This window comes from Exophiala xenobiotica, assembly GCF_000835505.1.
Source record: "Exophiala xenobiotica strain CBS 118157 unplaced genomic scaffold supercont1.2, whole genome shotgun sequence".
NCBI lineage: Eukaryota > Fungi > Ascomycota > Eurotiomycetes > Chaetothyriales > Herpotrichiellaceae > Exophiala > Exophiala xenobiotica.
The window spans coordinates 3,633,031-3,657,819 of record NW_013562493.1 but is presented as its reverse complement, the minus strand read 5'-3'; the positions used below and the strand labels follow the sequence as shown (position 1 = coordinate 3,657,819).

The window sequence follows — 24,789 nt, the reverse complement described above, 5'->3', positions numbered from 1 at the left end:
GCCCGAGAAAAGGCGACTGGGGCTGCCTTGACAAGAACAATCCGGCCGAGCCGCGTCCTTCTGTTACTCGGTGATTCAGAGCCCGAGCCGCCCAAGAAAACTGAATTGTTCTCGGGCCAAACTGGCGACGAGCGGGCTCCCCTAGGCCCCCCTAGGCCTAAGTTAGCGAGCCCAAGAAAAGTTGCATCATAGTGCTAGATTCAAATTGCCCTGCTCTGCGTCTCCATCCCCGCACCGAGGCATCCCACATCTCCAGCTGCGACCTTGCTGGCGACAACGCAACTATATTGTTTATATTGTGCTTGTTGCTGCCACATGCATGAGCGAGTCTTCAATTTCACAGACACTGTTTTCAAAGGTTACACAGGTTTTTCAGGCCCATAACTTTGACATAGCAGCTTAAGTGTGTCGGCGACAATCCGAGTACCTTTTCCATCATGGTAGGGCCCATTGTGAAATGTCTCGACCATTGTCTAACTCGATTCCAGGCTGGCAAGAAATTCATAGGAGCCATTGACAATGGGACCACTAGCACCCGCTTCCTCATCTTCGACCACACCGGTAACCCGGTGGCCGAACACCAAGCTGAGTTCAAGCAGATGTACCCTCATTCAGGGTTAGTAGCCCTACTCACTTGGAGCACGCGACTTCCCTCGGCCGTGCTAACACCAGCCCAGCTGGCACGAACATGACCCTCTCGAGCTCGTCTCCTCGACCAGCGAATGCATAGACAAGGCTTGCGAAAAGTTCGAGGCCAAAGGCTACTCCCTCTCCGACATTCAAGCCATCGGTATAACCAACCAGCGCGAAACGACCTGCGTCTGGGATAAAGAGACGGGTGAGCCACTCTACAACAGTATCGTCTGGACCGACACTCGTACACACCGCATTGTGCACGAACTCAAGGCGCGCAAGGGCGCGGACGAATTACAACCACTCTGCGGCCTGCCGATATCTACATACCCGTCCTCGACGAAGCTGTTATGGATGCTGAGACATGTGGACAAAGTCAAGAAAGCGTACGACGAAGGCCGACTCGCCTTCGGTACGGTCGATACGTGGCTCGTATACAAATTGAACGGCGGTCCCAAGGCGAACGTGTTCGTTACTGACCCTACGAATGCATCGCGAACAATGTGGATGAACATCCATAAACTGCAGTATGACGACAAACTTATCTCCTTCTTCGACCTAGATGTCAAGACACCGAAGCTCCATCTCCCAAAGATCGTTCCGTCGTCCGATCCCGCCGCGTATGGGAAACTGGCCAGCACGAAACTCAAGGGAACCAAAATCACAGGCTGCTTGGGCGACCAGTCGGCCGCGCTTGTTGGCCAGAATGGCTTCGTGCCTGGGCGCGCAAAGAACACATACGGCACCGGGTGTTTTCTCTTGTACAACGTCGGCGAGGAACCCGTCATATCTACGCACGGACTACTTGCAACTGTCGCATACGACTTTTCACCACAGGGGATCAAACCAGTGTACGCGCTCGAAGGGTCTATCGCGGTCGCCGGATCGAGTGTCCAGTTCCTGCGGGATAACCTTGGGTTCTTCCCCGAAGCACCGAAAGTCAGTGAACTCGCGCAGACGGTGGATGACAATGGAGGGATTGTGTTCGTGACGGCCTTTAGCGGCCTGTTTGCGCCGTACTGGTATGACGACGTCAAGGGGACAATCTGGGGGATGACAAATTACACGCAAAAAGGGCACATCGCGCGTGCGACGCTCGAGGCCACGTGTTTCCAGACGAAAGCGATCTTGGATGCGATGGAGAAGGACGCAGGTGTCAAGTTGCAGGAGTTGGCGGTCGACGGGGGCATGAGTAATTCTGATTTGTGCATGCAGGTAAGAAGAAGCAACACTTTTCCTTTGATGGGACAGACTTCTGTATGATAGTGCTGCTGAGACTGACGACTATAAATTAATGGCAGACACAATCCGACATCATCCAGATCCCAGTGGATCGGCCCAAGATGCGCGAGACGACGGCACTGGGAGCGGCCGTCGCCGCGGGATTCGCAGTGGGAGTGTGGAAGAATTTCGACGAGTTGAAGGAGATCAATTCGGAAGGACGGTCCTTTTTCAAGCCCAAGATCAGCCAGCAGGCCAGCGACAAGATGTATCGACGGTGGACCAAGGCTGTCGAGATGAGCAAAGGGTGGGAGAGTGAGGATGAAGAGGAAGAAGAGCAGGCGAAAGAGGAGAAGGGGAAGTTGTAAATGGGCGGGCTTCAGCCGGAGAACACTTTCGGACGAGATCTGCAATGATACCAGTCACTATATCACGATTGCAGTGTCGTGGGAATAGGCTGAGGGATATTTCATTTCACACCCTCGAGCAAGCTTGCGTAGACCTTCATGAAGAACATGTCTATGGCACCTGTCGTTGCTCACCTTCAGAACTGGTTTGGGTCCTCATACTGCTCGATCCTGGCCTCCCAATCCTTCCGCATAGTTTCCATTTTCTTCCAAACTTCAGCGCCTTGAGAAATGAAATTCTCCACGTCCTCGTGTGTCGCATCCACGGCGCCCGTTTTGCGGCCCAGGTTGCCTCCCCACCACTTGTGCTTGAATGGCTTCCCTGTCCCATTGATACCCCAGCCTTCGACGTCAGACACGCGAACCGACGATCGACCTAGGCGATCACACGCGGATCCCCATTTACATGGTCCACCGGGACTGCCTGCGGCGGCCGCGGCTTTCGCATTGATCTCGGCCTGCGATGCAAGGACAAGCCATGTCACAGATGCTGCTCCCAGATAGCTAGTCACGTTTGCCCACGGCGACCCGCACCAGCGCGCTAGATAGATGCCCAGACGATAGCATTGATGGACGATCCAGTATAGGCTTATGATTGTGGTCGTGCATATTCCAGGGTGTGCGACCAGGAAGCTCGGTTCTGATTGCGGCGTCCTTGACCACAGCGCCAACTCCATCGATGGAGAAGGGGTGATGTATTCTTTGACCGACGCCGCTGTCGCAGGCTGACTTACAGCTGTCAATGCCATAAGATCGGTCAGCCTCTTGGTGTGCTCGTACGCTGCTTCTGACCTCAGCCCCTGATGGTCGTCCGGGTTGTAATGGTGCGCCGAGGCTTCGATGGACGAAACCCATACAATCTTGCCCGGGGAGCCCGAAGGACATGCGCGGATCAATGGCATCAGCCAGTGGACCAGGATATAGTGTCCGAAGGTATTTGCGCAGAACACCTCACCCAAGACCGGCTCTTCGTGCGCAGCTTTTGACATGGGTAGGAATTGTGTCCTTGCCACCAATCCCACCACGCCCAACTTGAAGGTCGGCCATGTCGTCGCTTGTCTTATGCCTGTCAAGACGTTGTAAAATGTCAAGGGCCAGTTGAGACCGGACCAGCCGCCGATACCTGCGTTGAGGACGATCGCATCGAGATGAGGGATAGGGAGATCGAGAAGTCTGCGGCTCAGAGCGCGCACCGAAAGGAGAGAGGTCAATTCGACTTTCTCGGGTTGGAAACAGACCCTACGATCGGACTTTTTGTTGTGGGAGCCATGCCCATGCCGTGCGAGGTGCTTCTCGAGCGAGGAGAGCGTTTCGGCGCCCTTGCGTGGACCGCGTGTCGTGTAGATGATTGTCAACGTGCCATGACTGTCAGCAGACGCGAGATACTCGTCAATCAGACGGCAGCAGATTCCTAGGCCTAGACCGCTTTGAGCAACGGAGGCAATGTTAGTGACCAAATATCGACTGCGGATTTGGGCGATTGGGGGAGGGCGGAGGTCAGCAGAAGGGGGAACATGCCTGTTTGCACCTGTTACTAGGACATATTGGTCCTGGGTAGTCATTTGGGTGTCGCTGACTTGAAGCGCTGAATGGACGAAGATGTCGTTTGCATATTGCAAGTTGAGAAGAGGTCGGGCTACAGGTGTCAGTAGTCAATAAGGACTCCGGAAACTCCATCAGCTTTGTGGCTTCTCGTATAATTTATTATTAGTGGCGCGACTCGGATATTTCCAGCGGAGTCGAAATCTTGTCATCTACTTCTCCCCTCTCGGCATCAACATCGACCATCCACTCATACCTGGTACCGAGTATGTACACGATGGTCCTTAACTCATTGAATTATCAGTGATATTATGTGAGTTGCAAAGACGCTACTTGAAGCTTCCCTCCAGGACTTCATCACAAAGTTTGATCATGAGTGCGACAACACCAGCCTGGATCTATGTCATGCAAACGTCCATATTGCCCACGACCTCATTTCCTCCTTTGCCGTGGCTATCGTGCAGGATGTTGTAACTTCACTTGGAGGCCGTGTTCATCATTCAGGCGCAGCCGGATTTTCACTGCCGACGCATAGCCATGTAGGCTTCTTCGGGTTCCAGGCCTTTGGGTCGACCTGGGGACATACCATGTTCGATCTTCTCGTATTTGCATCGAGGAATGTTCCTATACATTCCAATCAAACTTGCACCATTGTTGCACCCACTTGCTCATCATGCGAAAGCTCCGAGACTCCGTGGCTTTCCCTTGTTCAAAGAATGTCACCATGGCTACCGCAGGTATGTCTCTTCATCTTTGTTTGGTGAGCTCGACCGGAACGGGAACAAGTCACGAATTCCACCAAAACCTCTTTCTTTCATCATGCCAAAATCGGCTCAAGTGAACAGTTTACCCTTGGGGCTCGCTTGCTGGATGCTGTTGGCACGAAGAAAGCTTTCATCTTGACCCCTTTTGAGTTCCTCAAACCCAGCCTCGATCACGATGATATTGCTCCTCGTCTTCTACTCGATCCTTTGTCCGGCTCTTGTTGGAGCCATCACTGTACAAGAACTTCCAACATGCGCGGTAGGTGCAGGAACCAAATTTCACGGCTTCTGTGACTGACCCAAGGCAGCAAAATTGTCTTTCGAATTCTACCTCAGTTCAGACTTCCTGCTCCGTAATAGACATTGCCTGCCTCTGTTTGAGTTCAACGTATGTGACGGCATTGTCATGTTGTTTGTATACCAACTGCAATGCAAATGACCAAGCTAGTCAGTTTGACGACTTGTTACTGCAAAGAGAAGAACCGCTGACAACTGAATAGCTGCAATCCAATTCAACAAGCAGGAGTGCGCCAATGTCAATGAGACGGCTCCGGATTTTGTTGGATGCTCTCCAGCCGGGTTATCCAGTGCCTTGGCCAGCATGAGTCTGAGCCAGATCACAACGGCCGGGTCTTCGACAGCGTCCTCGGCAACTACGACATCTTCCTCAGTCAACCCGTTGTTGAGCACAATAACCGGCAACGTGATCACCGAAATGGCTCCAATGTCCACGACGAAGCCACCAACAGCAACATATGCAGGTCGACCACTACTGACAGGAAGTTGTACAGTGCCGTATTTCGCCTTTGTAACCGGGTCCAACAACGAAGTCATCGAGTTTCCCGCCATCGGATGCTCTGACCAGAGACCAGAATGTTGTCCGTACGAGCCGGGCACCAGCGCCTTAATCACACAGTGTCCACAGGACTATTTTAGCACATCCAGCGCCTGCTGTCCATTGTAAGTTCTCTGGTTATGCTCGGTCACGTTCAAGCTGACTCCGATATACAGCGGTTATCAAATATACTATACCGCACTCGGCGGTCAAACACCATGTTATTCGAACCCGAGTACGACACTCGTCCCCGTATCAACGCCGACCGCCTCGGGTCTGACCCTCATAACGGAGCATGTTTTCGCAGACAAGTACATGCTAGCTCCAGCGACAGCTACGAAGCACAAGCTGCCTACCGCCGCCGTGATTGGTATATCTGTCAACGCATGTCTTTTTGTAGGGGTCATAATCTCGCTATGGTGGTGGTTTGGACCGCGTAAAAGGAGGAGAGCTCAGCAAGCAGCGGCTCGAACCACCACATTCCCGCCAGAAGAACCTGCGCTTCAAATGTCCAGAGCGCCCACAATGCACGAGCTTGACAGCCCCGAACGACAAGCAGGATCGCCAGGTGCCCTCTCACGCTGGGGAAGTTTTCCGGCATCATCACCTCCGGCATATGACCAGGAGAAAAGCAAGCCAAAGCCGAAGCAAATCGTCCCGCAGGAGTTGCCAGGCAGCACATGGATCAACGAGCATCATCCAGCGTTCTTCTCAGGCGAAGATACTCCATCGGAGGCCACGCAGCCATCTCCTCCTAGGACGCCAATTCAAAAAGCAACGCCGACTGAACCGAGGTCGCCGGTTGTGTCTGCCATAACATCAAGATCAGGGAATCAAAGTCCGTCATTTGTGTCGCCGCTCGGGTCACCAAGACTGCCGCATGCCTCGCCTTGACAAATTGTTTCGGTTTTTGTGCATAGTCTTGTTTGGACATGGGGACGTGGTAATGCAAATTGCGGCGGAAGAAGGAGGAGAGGTCGATGGCTGCCTGACGCACAAAGACAGCATAGAGGGTGATGAAAGTAGTGGATACTGCAGCCGCAGAGTGTTCTAGGAGTACAATGACAGCGGTGACTGCAACGATGACCTTTAAGCGTTGATATACTTGGTGGATGCCGAGGCAGTGTTGGTCAGTGCGATGGAGGTGGCGATTACCGCAGCCTCAACAGCTGTGTACACTCAGTGCGTATGCATACCATCACGCCTATAGCTAGTAGGACGAGTCTGACGATCCAAGAGTCCTCAGTCATGGCTGCAGGCATGTACATAGTATTATCCTTTCCCATATGTGTATCCATGAAGTCCCAAGGTTCAGGCTCTAGGCGCTCCTCGCAGCGCTCCCTCGGATGAACGCCATTCCGTCCCGCCTGCGATCATTACACAGCTGCACTATCATCTGCGGAGGCTGGAATTGGCTTCCCTCACCTTCAAACTCCCATTCAACGTCGGGTACTTGTGGCCCAGGGGGAGGGGTATGGCCACGCATCGGAAATCCGGATCGAAGCATTTCCAAGCAACGGCACGCGGATTACCTAGAAGTCTTAATATCAGTACTCACCTTCGAGATCGCCCTTCCACAGTTAAATCAGGCCTCCCCCTTCTCCATCCTGCAATGACATGACCCCCCACAAGAACACGATGGCCATCCACAGGGGATGGATGCAAGCGACATTTGGAGAGGGGCGTCAGCAACGACGACAGGGACGGGAATGCTCTGCCATCCACCTCCCGCCTGGCATATGTTCGACGAAAATCGTTTGACTAGATCAAGCCACAGTCGGGGACTTCTCCAACGTCAAGCGAGCATGCAGCCAATTCCGACTACAAACGTAACGAGAACCATGTGTCCAAATCTGGGGTACCCCCGTGTGAAGTCTTGGGGAAAGGCGGGTCCATGCCGTATTCGACGCGGAAACGATGGATCTTTACCGGTCTCGAGCCCATTGTCGGGGAATATAAACCCTCTGACTGGGTCCACTGAGGGTCGCTCTCTGTTCTGCACTTTCGCATCTTCTCAACTTAGACAGTTCGAAAGGCCTGCTTGTGGTTCCAGTCCTTATCGATCCAAACATGAGTGACACCGCCAACTTCGGCTCCGCCTCCCATGCGGATCCTGTCGATAAAAACGTCTACTTGGAAGACGATCCTCATCGTGCTGCTTTGGAGGATAACCCTGAAGTACCTGAGAAACTCACCTGGAGCACTGTCCTGTCTATCTTCGTAAGTGAGCCCTCACCACTTACCAGTCCAGCGGGGTTTGAGCACTGACATTGCGGTCCCTGTCAGTTTCTCGGCTTGGCCTTCGTGGGCCCTGTTTCGGGCGGATTCCTCCTACCAACGGCGATCCTCTTCCAGATCGGCACAGAGCTAGGTGACACCTCAAACATCGCCTGGATTCCCGGTGGATGGTCGATTGCATCTTCCGTCTCTTTCTCGATCGCGGGCTCCCTTAGCGACATCTTCGGCCGCCGCTACGTGACGCTCAGTGGCCAGGCTTTTGCTGTCGTCGGTGCCGTAAGTCTTCCTGTCTACCAGCAAAATCTGCACCTCCGGAAACAGGAGAAGAAAGACTGAGATCCATAACTCTGTCAGATCGTTGGTGCTACGGCGAATACGACCACCACTGTTGTCGTTGCCTCTACACTGCTCGGGTTCGCGACCGGCATCATCTTCGTTGCTTATGCTGGAATCCCGGAGCTGCTACCAAACAAGTGGCGGTATGTGCGGCGAAACGCCATTGCTCATATCTTCCAGTGGAAGAAATCGCTGATCTGGAAGCTAGGAATGTTGGCCTCGCATGGACTGAAGCGCCATGGCCGTCCCTTGGTCCATATGTGGTGTGATCATCGCCAACCAACTCGTCTCCAAAGCGACGTGGAGATGGTGCTTCTACATTGCCATCATATATTCCGTCATTTCGGTGGTGGGCACGGCGCTGGTCTACTTCCCCCCCTCTCGCCCGCGAAGAGACTACGAAAAGACCCGCTGGCAGGAGATCAAGGAAATTGACTACCTGGGCATTGTTCTGTACACGTCAGGTTTGACTGTCTTCCTCGTTGGACTTACCTGGGCAGGTTCGGCTGCGCACCCGTGGAAGAGCGCCTCCGTGATCGCACCCATTGTCATCGGCGTCGTCGTCTTTATTGCGTGCTTCGTCTACGACTTCACAGTCCCACAGCAGCCTTTCTTCCCACTCGACCTGTTCCGCCGATATCGAGAATTCACCGTCCTCCTCGTTGTCGTGTTCGTGGCCGGAATGATCTTCTACTCCATGGCTGGTCTTCTGCCGCAAGGGACACTCTACATGTTCGAAAGTGATCCGACCCAGATTGGCTTGACCCAGCTGCCCAATGGTATAGGCACTTTTGTCGGCGGTACACTCATGCCTGCGATCGCTCACAAAATCAAGCACTTGAAGATGCAGATCATCGTCGCGCTGACGATCCAGCTGGTCTTCGTGGCTCTGTACTCGGTGGCAATCCCGCAGAGCAAGGCGGCGTGGATGGCTTTCCAGTTCTTCGGACAAGGTTGCTTCGGCATGATCACACTTCTCTGCTATTTCATCGCGGGACTCCATGTAAGTCGTTGTCCCTGTCCCTGGATCCGCCACGACTACCATCCATCCAGGCTAATTGCATTTCTTTCCGTTAGGTACCACTTCGAGAACTCGGCATTGCTTCAGGCCTCATTGGCACATTCCGCAGCGCGGGCGGGAGTGTTGGCAACGCCATCTTCAACACGATTCTGACCTCCGTTGTCAATGTCGAAATGCCCAAACGAGTCATCGCAGCCGCCATTGATGCCGGGTTTCCCGCCGCCAATCTCGAACAGCTGATCCCCGCCGTCATAGGCGCGGCGACCGGCGTGCCCGACGCCTTTGCTGCCGTGAAAGGCGCCACACCTGCAGTTCAAGCCGCCACACTTACGGCGTACCGTGGAGCCTATGGCTACGCGTTCAAGAGAGTGTTCTGGGCGACGATTCCGTTTGGTGTGATCGCCATCATCGCCGCCTGCTTCGTCTTGGATTCATCCAAATATCTGACCAACCATACAGCCGTGCACATGGAGAAGGACACCATCGGCGGCCGGACGGTGACGCAGGTCCAACATACCGAAGATGTCGAGAGACACGATGGGCTGGAGAAGGTGGAGCATGGCACGAACAAAAGGCTGTGACTCTGTTTTTCCTATTGCCGGAAGAGCAATATAATCTGTGTTTGGGTGGTATGGTCAAGGAGTTTGCGACGTTTGGAGTGTAGTATTCTGTAATCACCACCGTCCTTCGCATATCCCCTCAAGTCCACTTCTGTAGTCTAGTTGTACCTCGGGAACATGCCATATGCAACACTGAGAACGATTGATATAACCTCGACGAGGCTTGACAGGGTTCAACAGAGGTCCTCATATCGTAGAATCACGCGCGACATTGCATGCTGGGAATATGCTCTGTGCAAAAGCTGTACTACCTGCTGACGACTCAGGAGCATACTGTACCATGTCGATTTACATCAACGACAGAGCCTCGAAACGGGGAAGTCGATACATGCCTTGGTCCCTCATGCATACCATGTCCTTGTACCTCTACGGAGCGCGCAATCGACAACGAGGTACATCTCTTCGCCAAATGAAGCATTACCACAACTAAAAGGGAACTCTACGAGAGTGGACAGTGAAATAAATGTGAGGCGCAATATCAATCATTGTCTCCCTCAGCCCCCTTTCATCAAAGGGGGAACATCTCGTCTCTACGTACTCCACCACGGTCATGCCAACGCACAACCACCAGGCCCATCCAGTAATAGGATGATTGCAGCCTCCCTCCCTCCGCCCCACCCTATCAGGCCAGCCAACCTCAAAGGGAAGGACGTCTTGCTGAGTTCGCCCTCAAGGACTCGCCTAGTTGTTCGGCCGTACGGCCTACTAATCCCAGGGTCACCTATATTGAAGCTAATCAGCGAAGAAAACCCCTTCCCCCATCGGCGACTGCCTCTCCCCAGGCCCATCCTCGCCGGGATGATTGCAGCCTCCAACCCCCCTATCAGGCCAGCCCACCTCCGAAGGGAAGGGACCTCTTGCTGAGTTCGCCCTCAAGGACTCGCCCAGTTGTTCGGCCGTACGGCCTACTAATCCCAGGGTCACCTATATTGAAGCTAATCAGCGAAGAAAAACCCCCTCCTTCTTTGGTGACTGCCTCTCCCCCCCAAGGCCCATCCTCTCCCAGGATGATTGCAGCCTTCCTTCCTATCTCCTATTCGCGGCCTTCTTGGCCCGAATGTTCCCTCCACAGGGCTCCGGGATCGCACCACCGCGATTCACCCCCGCGGTCCCCACGCGCACGGTATCGCCCTCGTAGCGATTACCGGCGTCGTCCTCGCCGTACCATCTCGTCTCCCCGGCCACCGGGTTGCTTGCCACGACGCCGAAGCCCGCGGCGCCAGCCCGGCCATCGCGCACGTGCCGGTTGAACTCGCCCTGGTACAGGACGGCGTGGCCGCACACGTCGCAGATGAACAGCCAGTTGGGGTCTCGCCCCGTGATGGTCTTGACGTTGTTGTGGTGGGGTCGGCCACCAGCAGCAACAGGGACGGGAGCGAGAGCGACAAGAGGAGCGACAACAGGAGCGACAGGAAGAGGAACAGGAGGAGGCCGAGCGACAACAGGACCAGCAGGAGCACGAGCAGGAGCAGGAACAGCCGCACGAGGCGGGGGGAAATTGTCGTTCCATGCCCAGACATCGTCGAGGATCTCCTGGGTGACGGCCCATGGCCGTCCCGCCAGGTCCCAGTATGGCTGGGCGATTCTCTCGAGTTCCGCCCTGGCCTCGGCCGGCTGGTCGTAAAACTCGTCAAAGATGGTGGGATCTGGCCGGTCCCACAGCCGGCACATGAGCGCCGCCATGTATCTGGAGTTGCTGGTGCGGCGATAGTCGCCCACCAATTGTCGAAACTCCCTCAGGTGTTGAGGGTTCATGGCCTCGGGCCGCAAGAAACCGTGGTTGGCGTGCCACTCGTCGTTTCTTCGCGCCCAGTCACCATCGATGGTGCCCGAGTTTTTGATGGCCTCATTGGCCTCCTGGTTGGTCCACTGTTGTGGAATTTCTTGTTGTCGTTGTTGAGCCATTGTGACAAATGGCGGAGGAGGAGAAAAAGAGAACCACCGGTGTTGGCGGAGGGTGTCTGTGGTGAAGGGACTCTCTGACCAGCAGAGAGGAGAGGAGAAGAGCCGAGAAGAGCAGAGGAAACCGAGTCGTCGGTGGTCGAGTGAGGTGAGGAAGCGGACGACACTCCTGGAGGTCGAGGATTCGAGAGGAGGAGGAGACAGGAACAATCGTCCGAGTGTGTTGATGGTGACTTTTCGTCTACCAAGGGTGTTTTCGAGCAACAAATTCTCTTGAAGAGAAGAGAGCAATCCTGTCGAACAATCGAATCCGAAGAGATTTTAGAAAAGAGCCCGCAGGCGAATTTCGAAGTGATATAGCACACACAAATTCGCTCCTGCTTGGCGAGGGAGGAGAAGGCGGTGTCCCCAGTTGTTGTGGGTGACAATTGGAAAATGGTGGCGGTAATACCGCACCACAGCAGCCTCTCTTCCTCCTCTTGCTCTTTCGCGAGATTGACTCTCTTCACCATCATCGTCGAGACGACAATAGGCCTCAAAGGCCATGAATAGTCCATCAATAGGACAATGGCCAGCCGGGGACCAGCCAACATCGTCGCCCAATTTGCGCCCTCGCTCGACGACCATCCGAGTCATGCTTCCCCTCACCCGACAACCCACTGGTGGGCGAGCTGCATCATGTCAGTTGTTTGCAAAAGGATTGAGGATGTGGATGTGTTGCGTACGTTGAAGGCCCCGTGACAATGTTTGTTTGATATATATTTATTGGGAAGTGGTGGGATCAGTGACACCGAGAGGCACGAGCAGCACTCTCATCAGTACTGAACACTCCTTCGTTGAAGTGAACGTCGTTGATGTATTTCCCACTTGCATTCATCATGAAGTCCATATGGTCGATGCCCAAACACCCAGGGACTCCGAGTGATCGAGGCACACCTCGATGGAAGACTGTGTCCGAGATGTCCCGTATCCGTGGTCCAAGGTACAGTCTTGGGAGGGCAGAATTCATGGGCGACAATGCAAAACAATGGTAGTTGGCATGTTCATGTCTGGGTATGCTGCAGTAGGCTGTGGTTGCTGTATGATACCCCCTGACTGTTCAGCCTCAGGTTGTTGTCGGCATACCTGCCCCCATTGGTGTTCGGTTGTGATGCACTCGGCAAACCTACTCATCATGGTCAGTCGGCATAGTTACCACTTGTGATCACCATCACGTGGGGACGAACCTTGGAACCAAGCAACTCACTCAAGTTGTTTGTTGTTTGCACAATTCACAATTGACAAGCATGGTCGATCCTGATCATGATACAACACTCTGCAAAGAGCGCGTCGTTTCAGTTGTTTGGACATGTTCTGAAGTTGGACATGGCCCTCAACTGGACCGCCGAGGGTCTTGAGATGGACCACCCCGACGCTCGTCGCTGAGTTGCGATGTGTGATGGTCACATATTGATTGTGATTGTCGGATCTGTGTCGCCTGAGGAGGAGGAAGAAGAAGGAAAAAACAAATGAGAAGGTGTGCAGGTGCAGGTGGGTTTAAATACTAATAGGCGGCGAGGGCGGCCATGAAGAATTCACAATATTTTGTACTTCACGGCACAACCATAGCAGCTCTAGCGAGGCACAATAACGGCATTAACGACCTCACCGCCCCCTTACCAGTGACTGTACAGATTGTACGGTCGACCAAGCAGAGGTTGCAAGGTATTTCCTCTACCAGTGACTGTACAGATTGTACGGTCGACCAAGCAGAGGTTGCAAGGTATTTGGCACAATGTCATGTGCTGGGTGGGTGAAAGCAGGGGGATGTCGATCTTATCGTGTTTGTGCTTGAATGGGTGAAAGCAGGGGGATGTCGATCTTGTCGTGTGGTGTTTTGTGCTTGATGGGGTGCATCTACGAGAGAGACGATGGGCTTTTGTCTTGGAGGCAGGAGGCCGGCGTCAGTCGTCAGGACTCAAGAGGCACTGTGTGCGTATGGGAGCTCACTAGCAAAGGCGCTAGGGGTTCCCATGAGTTCCGGAAAGCCTTGGATGGTGTATGATGGAGACCCTCTATCTATGTCTGGCCGCTATTACTACAACTACGGACTGGCACAGGGAGCATTTTTGGCACAACCTGGGCAGACAACCAAAAGGTTGAGATGGGCACAACTTGTCCTGTCATGACGATGAGAAAGTACAGTGCAGTCTTTGCAAAGGGCGGCAAAGACATGGCCGTTGACAGACATCAAGGGAGAACAAGCACCTTCCTGACTTTCTGTGTCTTGTGTTCTTCGTCGTGCAAGGAAATCACGCCACGACTACTAGGAGAATGCTTGTCCAGAGCTCAGATCTCAGCCAGAGAATTCATTCAGATCCAGCGCCGCCGACTCTAATGTATGAGGTATCTTCTTTTGCAAAAATGCACAACTACACAAAGCCCTGCAGACCCGCTTCAAGCTGCATGCGCCTTGACTCCCTCGGCCCGCAACTTCGATCTACTCACTTTCTTCACACCCTGCTTGCTCTCGACGATTTCATCTTCCGTCCCAGAGGCAGCCTGACTCTTCCTCGCGCGCCACTGCCACTCCCACAGCACAGGCAGGAAGCTCCACAGATCAAAGTCTGGCCACAAGACATCCAGAAACATAATCTGCGTATCTTCATGGCACTGCCAAAGCATAAAATCAGATAATCGACTGACACCACTTGTGCGAATGAGGAGATCAATAGGCGGGTCCGAGGCGGTGTACATGTGCGAGTTTAGCGTCTCGGGGGTGATGAGTTCTGGAGAAGGGTATATCGGTTTCTGCTGCGAGGCATCTTGCTGTTCTTTGCTGTCAAGGGATGTAAACTCTGGTGGTGGCGAGGTCGTGTTGTCGTCGTGGTGCAGGGTTGTGGACGTCGATACAGACGACGTGTCATGCTCGTGGTCCTGGTCGGAGTGTGAGTATGATGATAACGAGGTCGTGCTCGATGATGGCGACTGCATGTCGTCTGCTGGTGGCTGGAGATATGTAGGCTTTGCGTTCGTATCGTGTTGCTGCTGCGAGCGGATCGTGCTGGCTATCCTCTCTTCTCGAGATGGACTCGGCCTTCCCTGCTTGTGGGATATGGGTCTGGAATATTCCTCGACTGTCTCGCGGATCGCAGTCGTAATCTCCTCTCGACTCGTATATGGAAAGCAAACATTCAGCACGCAGGTTCCATTCCGAGACGTCATTTCGACGGCTCTATCCACGACTTCAAGAACGTCCGGCTTGATGAGCTCCCGCTGACCCAGAATGCGTATTCGCGCGCCGTACCGGTCCAGTAATTCTCCATGCTGGACGAGTTGTTTCAGTTTGATCTTGGCCATGTCCATGAGCGCGTCCACTTCGTATTTCGTTCTCTTGAAATTCTCGATGCTGAAGGCGTAGATTGTTACGTGGGTCACGCCGGACTTGTAGCATACTTCGAGGATCTAGTAGCAGAAGCGGTCTGGTCAGCTTGCGAAAGAACCCCCCCTGGAGCTTGTAAGTTTGTAATGCAACCCACCTTTGCCAGAGCTTCGAATCCCAAGTTATGTCCCTCCACGGTTTCTATTCGGTGGGTTTTGGCGTACCGTCTATTCCCATCCATCACAAAGGCAACATGTTTCGGCATTGGGCCTTGTCGCAGGGCCCCGATGAGCACCGATCGGAGCTGGTTGAGGGCCCACTCTGCAGGAGGAGAGGATAGGAGCCATCGGCGAACGTGGGACATGTGCCTGGATGTCATTGTAGCGGTGCAGTGAGTGGGATGGTGAAATGGCGGTCTCTTTGCATGTAGGAACTGGCGACTTCTCGGATCACTTTTGGCGTTGAGCTGGGCTCAGACGAAGGGAAGGAGTGGCATGAGACTGGATGATGTTTCAAGGGCGCAAACACCGTACACAGTATCAAGCTACCAGTACGAAAGCATTAGGTGCGCAATGGTATACGTGGCCGCCGAGCCGCACAGGTGATGGGCAAACTGCGCCTACTTTTTGAGAAATGTTGGTGAGGTTCTGCCAGGTTCCGGGGTGACGTACGGGGGTACAGTTAGTAAAGTACTCGGCAACTTGTTTCCCCTGCTTTAAGTGGCCTCCAATTAAAGACTTGTGCCTGGCATGGTGGTCACCGTCTAGACACTCGAGTATTCTGTATAGAACGAATATTCATGCAATTCAATTTAATAGTATATCAAGACATCCTGCCATCCTGCCATCCTGCCATGCTGTCTCAACCCCGACAGATGCGTCCCGGAAGAAGGCCATTTGCTCAAGAAGAGAGTCGTTTTGTACTCGCTAATACTGCACAAAAGAAACCATCCAGCTCGTCAATGTCACCTGTCCGACACTCGAGCACTCTCCTTCTCCCCTCCTCGACCACTAGGCGGGAGTAACACATCAGGAAGCTTGATCCCTACACCTCCTTTGGTACCGACTTCCTTTTCCTTCTTCGGTGGAGGGCTGCCTCGGCCACCGTTGTTGTCCTTCTTCTCCTCTTCTTCCTGAAGCTGGACTTCCAATCGTTTCAATTTTTCCCCGCGCAGGATCTTCATGATCTCTTCCCGGTCGAGCGTTTCGAATTCAAGAAGGGCATCCTTCAACGCCTCTAATTCCTTGCGCTTGTCTTTCAGAATCTTGTCCGCTCGCTCTCTTCCAGCCTCCACAATATCGCGAACTTCACGTTCAATCTCCTGCTTGGTCTCGCTTGACAAGTTGTTGTAGTCTGAGTGAAGGTCGACATTGCCGAGCTTGGGCGAAAAGCCGCACTGCGTGACGAGGTGATAAGCAGTTCGTGTCGCTTGCTGAACATCCGAAGTGATACCGCTTGTCACCTTGTTTGGGCCGTAGACCAATTCCTCTGCCGCTCTTCCGCCCATTGCCACATCGATATCGCTGAGAAATTGGTCGTAAGCGTAGCTCACAGCATCCATCTCCGGTAACTGATGGGTAACGCCGAGAGCATGTCCGCGAGGGATGATGGTCATCTTGTACAATTCCTTGCTGCCGGGGGTGAAGAGATTGACCAGGGCATGGCCGGCCTCATGGTAAGCCGTCATCACCTTGTCCTTTTCACGAATAACTCTCGACTTGTTCTCGGCGCCCATCATAATCTTATCCTTGGCCCACTCAAAATTTTGAGCGTTGACCTTCTTGTACTTCAGTCGAGAGGCGTTAACGGCGGCCTGATTGCAAAGGTTCTCCAGCTCGGCGCCAGACATGCCACTGGTGGCACGAGCGAGATTGGTCGCGTCAACATCGGCAGCAATGGGCATGTTTCTCATATGGTGCTTCAAGATCTCGATACGGCCTCTGACATCCGGCAGCGGAACGGTGACATGACGATCGAAACGGCCGGGTCGAGTAAGTGCTTTATCGAGAGATTCCGGGTAGTTGGTAGCAGCAATTAGAATAACTCCAGTACTGGGGCTGAAACCATCCAGTTCGGTCAGCAGTTGGTTGAGCGTCTGCTTGGCGTAGGCCGGGTCACGAGCGTTTCTCTTGCCACCAACTGCATCAAGTTCGTCGATGAAGATGATGGCAGGAGCCTTGTTTCGCGCTTGAGAGAACAGATCTCGGACACGTTTGGCGCCAACGCCGACATAAAGCTCGTCAAATTCGGACCCAGACATGTAGAATACTGGAACACCCGCTTCACCAGCAACAGCGCGAGCAAGCATAGTCTTGCCGGTACCGGGAGGACCGACCAACAGGACACCCTTGGGAAGTTTGCCGCCGAGTCGGTTGAATTTGTCGGGGTTCTTCAGGAATTCGACCAGTTCTTGGAGCTCTTCCTTTGCTTCGTCGCAGCCATGCACATCGCTGAAACGGACAGTCTGGTGTTGAGGTTGAACTTCGTTGTTCTGCCCAACTCTGGTACGGAAGCTGCCGGTGAATTCCACAACCATGGTGAGAACGACTAGGAGGAAGTAACCCGCCAGACCGACCCAAAGGAACGTCTTGACCCACTTCAAGATTGTGGCTCCCCACGACTCTTCAACCACAACATAGAGTGGTGCCTCTTTAGCGCCAGTACCCGACTTGTTCCCAGGCATGATCAGTTGTCCACCGTAGTTCTGGCCAGCAACTGCTTGACCAACAGCTTGCAACTTGTCCGGGCTCAATCCGCCACCTTGTGCCATGGCCCCGGACCCGACTCCAGCGCCAGGGGCAGGAACAGAGCCGGTCATCTGCAAAGCCTTAAGATATGTAGCATCTGCGGCCGGATTTGTAGCATATCGACCAGACTGATATCTTTCAATGACAATCTTGGGCATATTGGCTCGTAGTAGGGCAGAATAGAAAGCGGTCTGGGCGGTAGCGCTGGTAGGATTGTTGTTGGCGGTTCTTTCGGCGTGGGCCAGCATATTCTGATTCGCAGGCTGGAAGGTGGTGGAGAACTTTCTATATGATATCTTGGACCCGGAGCCTCCTTTGCGTGGAGGCCCGAACAGGAGCGATGTCATTGTCGATTGCATACGTGGATGTGCAACAGCATTCGATGGCGTAGGAGTTCTTGAAGCCGTAGCTCGCGGCACACTCGTGGAAAAGGCTCTCCGAAGAGATGACAAGGAAGTCTGGTGTGGCATCATGACGGCGCGCAGGCTTTGCGACATCCAGGGAAGCGATTGACGAGAATGCGTATGGAGTGGCGAGGATATCAGGCTGTTGGCTGTGGCAGTCGCCATGAAATCAGGAAGGACGGTCCTTGACGATGCCTGTCCACTGTCAGGGGTGCCGAAGTCTTTCACCAAGGCTGCATCACTTACAGTCGTCTCTGTTGCTCTCTTGCTTGATGCCGAGTGTACTTCCCGCACCGTCGGGACGTTTCCTTCTGCGCGCAGTCTGGCGAGGCGATGACGGCGGAGGGTCTGCAACGGAGAGGTAATGAGCGAAGGAAGCGTGGTGAAGACGTCTGGAGCAATAGCGGACAGGCTCTGTAAAGACATGAGAGTCAGCGAGGTCGGAGGAAGTCGAGAAACTGCGGCACTCACAGAAAGTTGAGATAGCGGAACCTGTAGGGCCATGTTGAGGGTAGAATTGGCGGCGGGCGCCGCGAAAAAAGACTTGAAAACTATCAGCAACGAAGTTATGAAACAAAAGGCCTGGACAACAAGGAAAGTAGAACAAGATGAATGGCGTCGCCTTGCCACGCTGCGAGGTGGTGGATGGTCGGTAGGATGGGCGCAGGCGGAAGTCGAGCAGTCAAGTCAGTCAGTCAGTCAGTCCTCGTACCGAGTGGATGATGTGATTCTATCCTCTTCGTTGGTCCCGCCCCCAGTGGAAACCGCCACAGGCACGTGATTCAATGCTGAGATGAGGGCACGTGCCACAACACCACACACGTGACCAGGAGAAGTCGCCGACCGACTTATTCAGTACTCCGCCACTCCGTATACCGTTCACGATCGTCTTGCTTATTGTATAAACGTGACGGCAATTACATTCAACATCGCATCCTCTAAAAGATCATGTTGGCCTGGAAATCTGATCCCAAGCTAGTACAAACTCGCCTCCAATGCTATTGCTGGTACCAATCCCCGCCAATGCTATGCTAATGCAAGTCCAAAATGCTGTCGTAAAGTCATTCAGATGCCTGTTCCGCGAGCCTTCGATCACCTCCTTTTGAATATCAACTCACGGTCCAATAAAGAACTTTGAGGCCTCCATGACATCCCGATCTCCGTTTGCAAAATCCCAGCCCACAATCCTACTATCTTGTGAGCAACACACTATTCGCCGGGCATCGAATTGGAGCTTGAATACGCGGGAAACCGAAGAATGCTGCTGGTCAGCTTGTTGACCTTGGCCTGTAGCTGGTGCGGGTGCAGGTGGCCCCTGTTGATGCTGCTGTAGTGTCATTGCTGCTTGTTGGATAGGATGCGGGAGGTTGGCAGGAGCTGTTGGCTGCTGTTGATTGTGATTGTTGACACCATTCAATGTGGGAGTGGAAGCATTCGTGACATGATCACTTGGACGCGACGCTTGACTTTGCGATCCGGTCTGCCCATGTGAAGAAGATCTGTTTTGTACTGCTTGGTTTAGCGCTTGTTGAACAGCCTGCGACACGATAGCTTGCGTATGGGTACCCGCAGCAGTGGCAATGGCTTGTGGAGTGCCGTTGATGCTCGCGTTGGCTGTAAAGCTGGAGCTGTGGTTTGTTCCCGTTCGTGGACCACTAATCGGAGGGTTCAAAAGTCTTCCAACGCCGATAACGTTCGACAGACCGGCCCCCAGACTGGCAAACGAAGTCCCGACAGCTTGTTGCACTATTTGCGAGGCGGACATGGCTGCAGGGTGAGCAGACCCTCCGGGGCCAAGGTTGGCGGGAGCGGACCGGACTTGGGGCGTCGACGCCTGAGCCGGAGCATTTGGAGGTTGAACAGGCGGGGCCGGAGGGTTGTTTGCATTCACTGGTTGAGGTTGGGATTGAGGCTGTGCTCGTGGTCTCGCGCTCCCAGGCCCATGGGCGAATGGATGCTGGAACAGCTGTTTACCGATTACCCAATGTCCCTCGGTATTCTTCCTCCAGATGATGATAGTCTGGTCGTAGCTGCCGGACACAATTCGTCCCCATTTACTACCGCCTCCGCCAGGCGGCAATTTGGCCCCCAGAGCGAGTCGGGAGCTTCCGTGTTCACCATTCCTGATTTCGCGGCTGTACTGCCTGTCTTCGACGACCCTGCCATTAGCAAGGTTGTCAAGATACTTCCGCTCGGCTTCTCTTGCTAGCAAGTTATCATCCTCTTCACTTCCAGGCAAGTCACCGAACCCAGCTTGAATGGTGCGTACCAAATTGCGGTGGCCCTTCAGTTCTGCAACTTCCGCGCCTGTGTAGGGATCGTATATCCGAACAGTGTTGTCACTACTGCCACTGACGATACGCTTGCTGTCGAATTGGACGCAAGCGATACCTTTCTGATGCCCCTGGAGTGTTCGCAAAAGCTTGCCACTTTTCGCGCTCCATACCTTGATAAGCCTATCGCCAGAGGCAGACACGATCAAATCTCCGTTGATCTGAATAGCATTAACCGCGGCATTATGCCCTTCCAGGGTCAGCAAAAGCATGTACGGTTTCAAAGCCCGGATGGTGCCGTTGGCCAGTCTTGTCTCTAGGAGAGAAGGCTCCATGTCCACCGTATTGACGATGTAAGAAGGCACGCGAGCCGAGCTAGCACGATCGATCTTTGGATAGTCCTCGTCCGTCGCAGTCAAATGCCGACGGTTCCATATCTTGATTCGCCGGTCTTTGGAACATGTTACCAGGTATCGTTTGTCAAATCTGAGATTGAGCACGGATTCTTCGTGGGCGGACGGGATTTCATGGATTTTTTGACCAGTGGAGAAACGCCATATCAAGACGCTGGCATCGCTGCTGCCAGATATGACGACGTCCTCGCTCTCTGTGGGATCAAATTGAAGGCACAACACTGATTGAGAGTGGCCAACAAGAGGCTTGCCCCGGAGTCGTCTAGTCTCAAGATCCCATATACGAAGCGTCTTGTCTCGACTGCCACTAACAAGCCATCTGCCGAAGAATTGGATGGTGTAGACACATTCGGTGTGAGCTTCATTCGGGTGGTCCGGGTGTGGTAATTCAAAGGTTGCATAAAGCCCCTTGGACCAGTTGGACTCCAGCTTCTGGCGTTGCATATACAGATGAAGCCAGTTCAGCTTCTCTCCACCACTGGAATCAGTGACGATCAAGCTCGACTTGATCGGAGGCTCCGGGGCATCAACAGCATTGCTGTCTTCATTCTTGACATCCATGTTGCTGGGGTTGTAATCCATCTCGTCATCGGACTCCTGGCTTGATCTCTTGTTCGGCCTCTGAGGGGAATTCTGGATGCTGTTTGGCGCATCTTGCATTTCTTGGTCCTCAGACTCTGATCTGAAATCCGTGTCCGCCTCGACCACACCATGCTGTTCACGCCACGAGGATACGTCGGCCGAAACCTTGCGTGGTCGTGATTCCAGCCAGTCCGAGGTAGCACGCTTCTTAAGGGAAGGCTGGCCATGAAGTCGTCCTCGGGCCTTCTTGAGTTCTTGTCTGACTAGGGAATTGTGTGCATTCTCGAATGCCCTGACCTCCTTGTGGTCGTATCTCCAGCCTTGATTCTTGTACAGTTCGAGCCAAAGCATAGGATCCATGATCCGTGCCCGCCAGGTCCGCGATGCAAGTGACGCAGTCAACAGGGTGTTGGCATCAAGGTATGAAAAGATCAACCCAGTAATCTCGGCAGGGAGCTTTTCAACAGGATCGATGTGTAGAAGTGGCGTCAATCTGTCGACTACTGCTGCAATGTTTGAGGTCCTGAGTGTGCGCAACACTTCGTATGCAATCTCTGCTCGAGCATCTTCATTTTGAGCCATAACCCATTCTTGGAATCGAGCAGCCATGGCTGCAAACATGTGGCGCCCATTCTCGTCCTGACTCGAGGCATCTTCTGAAAAGCCTTCGTCGAGACGGAAGGGTGTGTTTGTAGAGCTAGAGGCATAGGACGACCGCAGCGGGTCAAGATCGGGGTTGTTATAGGGATCCATCGTCGACGGACGTGAAGGGTGTCCAGTCCGCGAGAGAGGCGACTCGAGCAAAAACTGAGGCTCGGAGGAATTGCAGCGGCGACGTTGATACCGAAATGTTGTCTACCAGTTCTGAATGGAGAGGCTGCAAGGCTTCGTGGCACGATCGAGATGGGAGATTGGACCCAAGGTGAGTTGTGGTGAGCACAAGAGCATGTGAACCTTCCGAGCGTGCCGTCAGGATTGCATATTTGAGCTGGACACTCCGGAGAGATTAGGCAATCAGATGTGCAGGTAGAAAGGCGTGAAATGTTGTGCAACGAAGCCAACAAAAGGACAGGAGTGGATGAGAAAGCGATGCCTGTATGGATGATGTCGAGCCCAGGTTGTGTTGGGGGATGCGATTCTGCCTTGTTTTGATTCACTAAGGTACCTGGCGAGTTGGTACTCACGGGCACCCGACGGGTAATCGCCATTGGCACCCAGAGTGGCTCGGGTGGGCGACCACTGACCACTGACCACTGACCACGGACTAGGGTCTTCCATCTTATGGGACCATGATGGGACTCTTTCCCACCAGCCTGATCGGCGAAATGACACAATTCAAGCCACCACTCTACCGTATTCGCGTATTCTACCTACTAGGTACCTTACATGTATCTCGAGGTGTCACAGTTATGCAAATACAGAGACAGAGGTACGGGTACCTAAGGTTGTAACATTGTACTTCACAGACATCAAACTACAAGGTATAGCAACCACATCATCCTTGGGCCCGAATCTCAATTGTTTCGTAGACAATTTCCGTGTTCGGCTTCGAGTACACACCTTGCAATGAGCGACGAATATAATCGCCGGACGTCATGGGTTGAAATTTTGCCGGATTCTCGAGAGTCACACATGTGTCAAGAGCTTTAATGACTGCTTCTTGATTCGCTAAAGCCACTTAGCAAAGGCAACGGGAATCGACACCTTCGGTTTGAAAAGACTCACCACCGAAGAAGAATGGCACCGAATAACGAGCTCGCTGCGAAGTGTTCCGGACTCGGTGCATCGTGGAGGAGAAGAGACCGTTCGTGAGCATAGCCAGGGTGTCACCAATGTTCACCACAAATGTGCCCGGGATAGGCTTGGCCTGGATCCATTGTCCCGTGTTGGATAGTACTTCAAGTGAAGGTATGTCGTCTTGCAGTAAGATGGTGAGGATCTCGTAGTCCGTATGAGGTCGAATCGATGAGGGCTCTTCTGTGCCTGGCAGCGTACCGGGATAATGAGCCAACTTCAGGATCGAATATGGTCGTGTGGCGAGGTAGTCAAAGGCATGCTCCTCCAAGTCTAGGCCCAAAGCAAACAATCTGAGCAAACGTCGGCTCAGTCTCAAGACCTCGGACATGTATGACTTGACTTCCGTCTCATAGCCAGGAAGACGGTCTTTGAGAGGCCACCAGTTGTCGCCATTGTTCTGCTGATCCGCAGAGTCAGGGTCGACCGATGGCTCATAACCATAATTTATGCTCTCGTTCAACTCTGCCATGATCAGCCAAGTTCCGACAGAGAGGGAAGAACTCACTGGCTCCAGCAGGCTGTTTCGGATCAAGCTTGATGGGATAATATCCATAATAGTGCTCGTGCTTCTCGGTGTCGAATCCCATCTTCTCCTCGAGAGTCAATTCACGGAAGAATCGTCTTGTCTCATCGAAGATGGACTCAACGGTGCTGTCGGGGATTCCATGGTTGCTGACATAGAAGAACCCTGTCTTTATAGCAGCATTGCATATGTCTTTTGCGACGGCTTTGCGACGTTCCAGATCTGGATGGGATCCATTGCTGATGTCGATCACAGGAAGTTGGGTCGTGGCTTCGCTGCTTGTAGAAGGTAGCACCTTTCGCCAGCCCAGCCCCGTTTTGACCTCCTGGTAGCCGTCGGGTGTAGTCCGTAGTATATCAGCCATTTATGAACCTGTTGTAAAGAAGCATCTCTGGCGACGGACTTTGCAAGAATGTCAGTATGCCAGGAATGTAAACCGTTGCCCGGACAAATCCGTAGAGACACCCAGGAGGCGGTCCTTATCATGATGTTCCTAGTGCTAAAGTCCGATCATGCTTTCTCGGCCAGAGAGCTCCGACCCCTAGATGAGAGATTCCAGAGCAAGTACATGCCTGGAGACACGTCCGCAATGGTCCCTTGTTGTCGTGGGCCTCGAAGGACTGGTACCCCGAACAGGTCCATCGCGGGCGCTACTGGCTTGTTTTAGAGGTTAGGCGCTTCGCCCCGTCTTACCCCGGGTCCGTGTTCAGCGCGGCTGGGAAAGCGGTTGAGGGAACACTGGACTTTCGAGGATGATCTGTCAAATGTTTGATTGCATCTGACCGGAGAGGAAAACTTGCCAGAAGTGCTCAGAATACAGGTACACCGTAGTCAGAGGTGAATTAGGTGAGAACAGCCTCGCCATATCGTCATACCACTTCAGCCGTGCTCAGCCTTGTTCCCCGCATACGCCCTTCATGTCAACGTTTCTTGGTCAACGCGAGCAATGACGAAAGACACGACTGGGAGCATGTGCATTGAAGACGAGTGCTTGGAACTTCTAGTTCAGGACGCAAGCTGAGATAAGTTGTTTTATTTGAAGGAGCCCTGCAACAAGATCAGCCTGACTATTTCGTGTAAGAACAAGATTCGGCTCCTATCATGGGACCAGAACGCTCCCACGAATCTGGCGAGATACTTGCCAGAGTCCAATGTCATTGTGGACTGAAT

At 53.4% G+C, this 24,789-nt stretch overlaps 9 protein-coding genes across 11 annotated transcripts; 3 read left to right on the top strand and 6 right to left on the bottom strand.

The window, feature by feature from the left end:
* The first annotated feature begins 243 nt into the window (after window positions 1-243).
* On the top strand, window positions 244-2,458 carry PV05_03557. Of its 2 annotated transcripts, XM_013464211.1 has the most exons (4): window positions 244-440; window positions 489-616; window positions 678-1,848; window positions 1,935-2,458. In XM_013464211.1, exons 1-4 carry the CDS (start codon window positions 438-440, stop codon window positions 2,220-2,222), a joined length of 1,590 nt encoding a protein of 529 aa, XP_013319665.1. In that variant the 5' UTR covers window positions 244-437; the 3' UTR covers window positions 2,223-2,458. The 2 variants fall into 2 exon arrangements, with proteins under 2 accessions (XP_013319665.1, XP_013319664.1); XM_013464210.1 differs by having other exon boundaries at window positions 489-1,848.
* PV05_03556 (uncharacterized protein) lies at window positions 2,230-3,904 on the bottom strand. Its single transcript, XM_013464209.1, has 2 exons — window positions 3,780-3,904; window positions 2,230-3,686 (listed from the first exon to the last, which is right to left on the bottom strand). The coding sequence occupies exons 1-2, from the start codon at window positions 3,821-3,823 to the stop codon at window positions 2,399-2,401; spliced, it is 1,332 nt and encodes a 443-aa protein (XP_013319663.1). The 5' UTR covers window positions 3,824-3,904; the 3' UTR covers window positions 2,230-2,398.
* A 623-nt stretch (window positions 3,905-4,527) lies between these two features.
* PV05_03555 (uncharacterized protein) lies at window positions 4,528-6,296 on the top strand (the record flags this gene model as incomplete). The annotated part of the gene is made up of 3 exons (XM_013464208.1): window positions 4,528-4,540; window positions 5,068-5,527; window positions 5,579-6,296. The coding sequence occupies 3 exons, from the start codon at window positions 4,528-4,530 to the stop codon at window positions 6,294-6,296; spliced, it is 1,191 nt and encodes a 396-aa protein (XP_013319662.1).
* A 1,176-nt stretch (window positions 6,297-7,472) lies between these two features.
* On the top strand, window positions 7,473-9,578 carry PV05_03554 (uncharacterized protein; the record flags this gene model as incomplete). The annotated part of the gene is made up of 5 exons (XM_013464207.1): window positions 7,473-7,622; window positions 7,689-7,916; window positions 7,995-8,155; window positions 8,211-8,979; window positions 9,054-9,578. 5 exons carry the CDS (start codon window positions 7,473-7,475, stop codon window positions 9,576-9,578), a joined length of 1,833 nt encoding a protein of 610 aa, XP_013319661.1.
* A 1,065-nt stretch (window positions 9,579-10,643) lies between these two features.
* PV05_03553 (uncharacterized protein) lies at window positions 10,644-11,821 on the bottom strand (the record flags this gene model as incomplete). The annotated part of the gene is made up of 1 exon (XM_013464206.1): window positions 10,644-11,821. Exon 1 carries the CDS (start codon window positions 11,520-11,522, stop codon window positions 10,644-10,646), a length of 879 nt encoding a protein of 292 aa, XP_013319660.1. The 5' UTR covers window positions 11,523-11,821.
* A 2,031-nt stretch (window positions 11,822-13,852) lies between these two features.
* PV05_03552 (di-trans,poly-cis-decaprenylcistransferase) lies at window positions 13,853-15,509 on the bottom strand. Its single transcript, XM_013464205.1, has 2 exons — window positions 15,038-15,509; window positions 13,853-14,963 (listed from the first exon to the last, which is right to left on the bottom strand). The coding sequence occupies exons 1-2, from the start codon at window positions 15,257-15,259 to the stop codon at window positions 13,956-13,958; spliced, it is 1,230 nt and encodes a 409-aa protein (XP_013319659.1). The 5' UTR covers window positions 15,260-15,509; the 3' UTR covers window positions 13,853-13,955.
* A 149-nt stretch (window positions 15,510-15,658) lies between these two features.
* Window positions 15,659-18,711, bottom strand: PV05_03551. 2 transcript variants are annotated; one of them, XM_013464203.1, is made up of 3 exons: window positions 18,503-18,711; window positions 18,278-18,445; window positions 15,659-18,226 (listed from the first exon to the last, which is right to left on the bottom strand). In XM_013464203.1, exons 1-3 carry the CDS (start codon window positions 18,533-18,535, stop codon window positions 15,845-15,847), a joined length of 2,583 nt encoding a protein of 860 aa, XP_013319657.1. In that variant the 5' UTR covers window positions 18,536-18,711; the 3' UTR covers window positions 15,659-15,844. The 2 variants fall into 2 exon arrangements, with proteins under 2 accessions (XP_013319657.1, XP_013319658.1); XM_013464204.1 differs by having other exon boundaries at window positions 15,659-18,445.
* Window positions 18,712-18,908: 197 nt separating this feature from the next.
* On the bottom strand, window positions 18,909-22,416 carry PV05_03550 (uncharacterized protein). Its single transcript, XM_013464202.1, has one exon. It carries the CDS (start codon window positions 22,050-22,052, stop codon window positions 19,146-19,148), a length of 2,907 nt encoding a protein of 968 aa, XP_013319656.1. The 5' UTR covers window positions 22,053-22,416; the 3' UTR covers window positions 18,909-19,145.
* A 316-nt stretch (window positions 22,417-22,732) lies between these two features.
* On the bottom strand, window positions 22,733-24,410 carry PV05_03549 (uncharacterized protein). Its single transcript, XM_013464201.1, has 3 exons — window positions 23,602-24,410; window positions 23,025-23,558; window positions 22,733-22,967 (listed from the first exon to the last, which is right to left on the bottom strand). Exons 1-3 carry the CDS (start codon window positions 23,981-23,983, stop codon window positions 22,795-22,797), a joined length of 1,089 nt encoding a protein of 362 aa, XP_013319655.1. The 5' UTR covers window positions 23,984-24,410; the 3' UTR covers window positions 22,733-22,794.
* Between the last annotated feature and the right edge of the window lie 379 nt (window positions 24,411-24,789).

Bases quoted from the DNA above. Each gene is read 5' to 3' on its own strand.
- PV05_03557 (XM_013464211.1), top strand. The intron at 617-677 runs GTTAGTAGCCCT...ACACCAGCCCAG, and splicing joins CAGATGTACCCTCATTCAGG to CTGGCACGAACATGACCCTC. The intron at 1,849-1,934 runs GTAAGAAGAAGC...AATTAATGGCAG, and splicing joins ATTCTGATTTGTGCATGCAG to ACACAATCCGACATCATCCA.
- PV05_03556 (XM_013464209.1), bottom strand. From the start codon at position 3,823: ATGACTACCCAGGACCAATATGTCCTAGTAACAGGTGCAAACAG. The intron at 3,687-3,779 runs GCATGTTCCCCC...CGTTGCTCAAAG, and splicing joins CTAGTAACAGGTGCAAACAG to CGGTCTAGGCCTAGGAATCT.
- PV05_03552 (XM_013464205.1), bottom strand. From the start codon at position 15,259: ATGACATCCAGGCACATGTCCCACGTTCGCCGATGGCTCCTATCCTCT. The intron at 14,964-15,037 runs GTGGGTTGCATT...TTCTGCTACTAG, and splicing joins GATTCGAAGCTCTGGCAAAG to ATCCTCGAAGTATGCTACAA.
- PV05_03551 (XM_013464204.1), bottom strand. From the start codon at position 18,535: ATGGCCCTACAGGTTCCGCTATCTCAACTTTCT. The intron at 18,446-18,502 runs GTGAGTGCCGCA...ATGTCTTTACAG, and splicing joins TTCCGCTATCTCAACTTTCT to AGCCTGTCCGCTATTGCTCC.
- PV05_03550 (XM_013464202.1), bottom strand. From the start codon at position 22,052: ATGGATCCCTATAACAACCCCGATCTTGACCCGCTGCGGTCGTCCTAT.
- PV05_03549 (XM_013464201.1), bottom strand. From the start codon at position 23,983: ATGGCTGATATACTACGGACTACACCCGACGGCTACCAGGAGGTCAAA. The intron at 23,559-23,601 runs GTGAGTTCTTCC...TGATCATGGCAG, and splicing joins GAAACAGCCTGCTGGAGCCA to AGTTGAACGAGAGCATAAAT. The intron at 22,968-23,024 runs GTGAGTCTTTTC...AAGTGGCTTTAG, and splicing joins GGTGCCATTCTTCTTCGGTG to CGAATCAAGAAGCAGTCATT.